General features: G+C 38.5%; 1 protein-coding gene across 1 annotated transcript in view; it reads left to right on the forward strand.

Moving 5' to 3' along the window:
* Positions 1-14: 14 nt before the first annotated feature.
* SRP19 (signal recognition particle 19kDa) overlaps positions 15-4,518 on the forward strand; it is a 5,162-nt gene continuing 658 nt past the window's right edge. Inside the window, exons 1-5 of the mRNA XM_009578471.1 lie at positions 15-253; positions 394-512; positions 1,380-1,498; positions 2,511-2,582; positions 3,735-3,846. Of these exons, the coding sequence (XP_009576766.1) occupies positions 15-253; positions 394-512; positions 1,380-1,498; positions 2,511-2,582; positions 3,735-3,846 (661 nt within the window). The remainder of the gene's footprint in view (positions 254-393; positions 513-1,379; positions 1,499-2,510; positions 2,583-3,734; positions 3,847-4,518) is intronic.

A 4,518-nucleotide genomic window follows, 5' to 3' on the forward strand; every position in this document is an offset into this window, starting at 1 on the left:
GCGGGAGGTGGGTCATGCCTGCAGCTATAATAACGTTGCCAAGTGTGTGCGGTAATATCACAATTACACGTCATATAACATGGCCGCACACTGAGTTTGATGCAGCTGGCACGCTGGGTTTCTCCCGAGCAGTCCTTGCAGCCGTGAATTGGGGTCGGTTCCCAGAGGCAGCGGTCAGGTTTGCAGTCCGCATGCAGCGCAGCAAGGCGAGGAACCAGCCTGTCGCCTGCCTCCGTGATTCACGGCAGCGGAGGTTTGTGAGGTGCCAGGGAAGGCTATTACAATGCATATGTTCAAGTGGGAGGCTGAGATTTGGCAGGTTCTGGTTCTGGAGTGCTTGATGCTGTACTATCTTGTCATCATTTAAAGCTCAGAAAAGGTAAACTGAGCAAGGGATGGTGGTGGTCAGTGTAGTATGTTGATGATGATGAACGTCGGTAACGAGACTGAAAAGTTCCTGTGCAGAACTCTGCCGCTTACGCAGGAGTACTGGTTGGCTCGTAAAGAGAACGGTAGCTAATAGGGGGAAATATCAGTGAAAAGGTATTTAGGAGGAGAACAGTAATAAGAGCTAAGATGGCTGAGGCTAGTTTTAGAGGCAGGAAGAAGTGTTTTCTGGGAGCCAGTAAGGATCAGTGATCCTTGCCAGTCTCCATGTAACTGAACAGTAGTCTGCTCCAGATTATTTGCTCACTTTCTGCTTTCCTATTTTCTTATGCCGTCACAGCGCCTCATTCAGATGTAGACAGTCTTCAGCATCTCCTTGTAGGCCTCAGCTAGTTGCTTTTTTTATTGTCTAATAAGAAGTATAATCCTGTCACTCTTGTCCCCTGTATGTGCTTGACAGGTTTAAATCTAATGAAAAATCCTAAGCAAGTTCATAAGCATAGTTTTTCAGAGGCTTTATAGCTTACCCAAATCTGGGTTGTTCTGTGTGTGAATAGGAAAAAAAAAAGGCAAATCCGTAGCAAAAAAAACCTTGCTTCTTGCTTCTGTCAAGAACTTAGTCAGCAATTAGCATACTACAACCTTTTCAGGAAACCGTCTTTAATTCTTTTCAGGGAAATGTGTATGTTTTCTTCTAGGTTTCTTTCTAGGGTTTAAGAAATGGGTCAAAACATTCTCTTTCAACCTTCTTTTTTTTTCCTCAAGATAAATAGCGCCGTGCTTTATTCACGCTGTGCCCCAAAAAGTGGTGTCATGCAAGGAACATTTCAGCCAAATGGTCATGCAGTGTCCTGGATAACTCAAAATGGGGTTTTGCAACATCTTACTAATTAGTCTAAGGAAAATAAGTGGTTGTCCAAAGCTGCTGTGGGAACTGTAGTCATGAGATTTATTTTTTGTTTTACTAGGAAAATATTGCATAAACAATTAAGGAATTGATATTACTTACTTAAACTCACTGTTTTCTCTTTTTAGATTCATCTGCATTTATCCAGCATATTTAAATAACAAGAAGACAATAGCAGAAGGAAGAAGGATTCCGATAGACAAAGTAATTTTGTGGGTGGCAGGGAAATATGATGTTTTGTTTTGCTATGCTGGAAAACAAATCTCAAAGCTGTTGATCTTTCCTATCCCCCATGGCAAGTAGCTCGATAACTGGAAATTACAGTGTATTTGAAGATAACCTACTGTTAGCATGTGAATTTGGTAGAAGAGCACTGGGTTTAAGTGTCTGCTTTCGTGTGAACAGCACTTTAGGCAAGCAGGTGAAGTAATGAGGAACTTAATGCACTCAACCTCCTACATAAGTTGTTTGCCAAATTTGAAAGCGATGCAGAAAAGAATAGCTAGCTAATGATGTTTGCTTGGTGACTGACTATGTATGCCTATATTCTGTGCCCTGTCCCTTTTGCTGCTGTCGAAGATAGAACTTACAATGCATGTGGCACGTAGACTTGGTAGTTGTTGTTGCTTTTAATCTGTCCAGAAGTAGTGTTTTATCATCTTAATCCTTTATAATATTTTTAACAAGCAGCGCTGGGAGTATAAGGGGCTTTTCTCACTGCTTAGGGTTGGAGTTTTTTTCTGATAATAGTTAAAATCTTTCTTGAGCATGCAAGTTGCCAATCAAATATGTATCTATAGGAGGAATCTGCTGCCCTGCTCCTAGAAAGTTTCTATTCCTTTCTCCTTCAGTCCTTGCTATAAGTTTGCAGTTTCCGATTCCTGGCTTTTGGGTTTTTTTGTAAATATAATAAATGTTATTGCATTTCAATTATTTTTCCTAAGCAATTCTTCTACATGCTCTCATCCTAATTAATTCTGTCTCATCTGTTTTCTGTTTTACTGATGTCTTACCTCTTTTTTTTTTAAAAATGTTTTCTAGACTGGAGGAGCGCTCACAGATGACTTCTACAGTAGATTTGTCATTATTTGAAGTACCTTCTCTTTCCCCATCTGCTTTTTCTAGTTATAGAGTATAGGGTGGGAAACTGCTTACTATTGCTATATAGGTAGTTCATTATTGAAAAATAATTAACGGTAACACATTGTTTCAACAGGCTGTTGAAAATCCCACGTCTACAGAAATCCAAGATGTATGTGCAGCAGTTGGATTCAACGTGCTATTAGAGGTAATTTAAAAAACAAAACACAAACCAAAAAAAAACCGCAAAAAACCCCCACAAACTTGGTATGTGTCTCTGTTCTTCTTTCATTATATCTTTTCTTACAAACAGGATAAATTACAATTGAGAAGTTTTTGCTATCAGCTTGCTTTGAGTAATAACTGACAAAAATGATGAAGTAAATGTTGGAAAACTGTATGCAAAGCAGAAATGACCCGGATCTTTGAGACGATGCCACTTTTTAAGCTTATAAAAAGATTACTTTTATTTAAGTTCCTTCTGAGAAGACTATCCTAGATGCTTAAAAGTGTGTCAGAATAAAAGCTAATTTTGCAAGCTGCAACTCTGCAAATTAAGTTTTTAAAAAAGCCTATTTTTAATGACAGGTGATTATCTTTTGGAATGACTGTCCTGTAGGAATAGGATTCTGATGCTTGAAATCTTCAGGGTCCTTTGGAGTTATGTTTTAGCCAGAGAATGTTAATTTTTTATTGCAATACCTGCTTGGTCTTTAAATAGTTTAAGCTGGTTACTTTTTTGTAAGGTAATGAGTCTGAGTTTCTAGAGAGGTAACTTTTTGCAATTCATTTTCTGAAGTAATTATTAATTTAAAATACTGTTGAATTTTTATCCCTTCTTTACTAAAGAATTTAGGTCCTCATCTAAGAATGTATCCAAAAAACAGTACAGTATCACTTTGCTTTTCAGAAGAAGTTGAATATATTCCTGTTAGTGCACACCAGCCTGTGAAATAGCCAGTACCAGTAAGAAACCTGTAAGATTTTAACAAAAATGAAGGCTATGAGTATCCAAAAGCAGTGGGCCTCAGACTGTGACCTACTGACGTACTGTCTCTAGGTGTCCAGAAGGGTTTGTGGCTGTGTCCAGACTGGTGGGGAAGTAGAAGAGTCCCTGTAGCAGGCTACTCACTAAATTGTTCAGTACCAGTAGTTGGTTGCAGCAGTGCTTCTGAAACAGTTATGCCATAGCTCTGGATATTACTGCAATGGCTGAAGGGTGGGTGACACTGTTGGAGAGCTACGGTTATGCTTTGCATCTGTTCAGAAGAATTTGAGGCTGCTATGACTTAGATTGATTGCCTGACAAAATTTTGCAGAAAATTATTCCAGTACTTAAGTTTCTTCTTTTGTATGACAGAAAAATAAGATGTATCCTAGAGAGTGGAACAGAGACGTGCAGTACAGAGGTAGAGTACGAATCCAGCTCAAACAAGATGATGGCAACCCATGTTTACCTCAGTTTCCAACACGTGAGTAGAGTACCTGGGGTAGGCACTTTATCTGTTACTAGAACAGAAAGACTTTGTTTATTTTGTTATGTTATCAGCTTGTTTAATTAGTTTTACTATTACAGATTTTACAACTTTGTTAGATCTATTTGCCTGTATAAGTCAACCAAATCAAGTTGGGGTGCAGGCATTGAGTGGAGTTTGTAAAATGCTGTTGTCTTTAATCCTGCTGTTTCTCCAGCACTTGAATTGGCGGGGGTTGTGAAGAGTGTTGTGTGATTGCTACATTGAACAAAGCAGCCATTCAGTTTTGGCTTACTGTTTTGTTGAAAGTCAAAACAGAGGTTTTAGTTTTAAAAATTCTATCTTTTTCTTAGGTGACATACATCAGCTAGGCATCAGTATGGGTACCAAATTGATAAAATACAATACTGACTTCAGTTTTCTGCTGGCCATTTTCATACATTAACAATGGAGCAGCTCCCTTTAACTAATTAACAAGAATAGTTCATCTTGAATGACAAGTAATTTAGTCTTTTGCATTTTTCCTGATGAGTAATCGGTGTGTAAAAGGGAAGAAAATATATATATGAAGAAGCACATATCTTAAGGAAAGAGCAAGAAGAATAGTGAATCTAGAGTAGTGTAAGAGTGCTGTTGGTCAGAAGGAGGCGATTTAAAACCATATTCCTG

Source organism: Fulmarus glacialis, unplaced genomic scaffold (genome assembly GCF_000690835.1).
Source record: "Fulmarus glacialis isolate BGI_N327 unplaced genomic scaffold, ASM69083v1 scaffold32515, whole genome shotgun sequence".
NCBI classification, from domain to species: Eukaryota; Metazoa; Chordata; class Aves; order Procellariiformes; family Procellariidae; genus Fulmarus; species Fulmarus glacialis.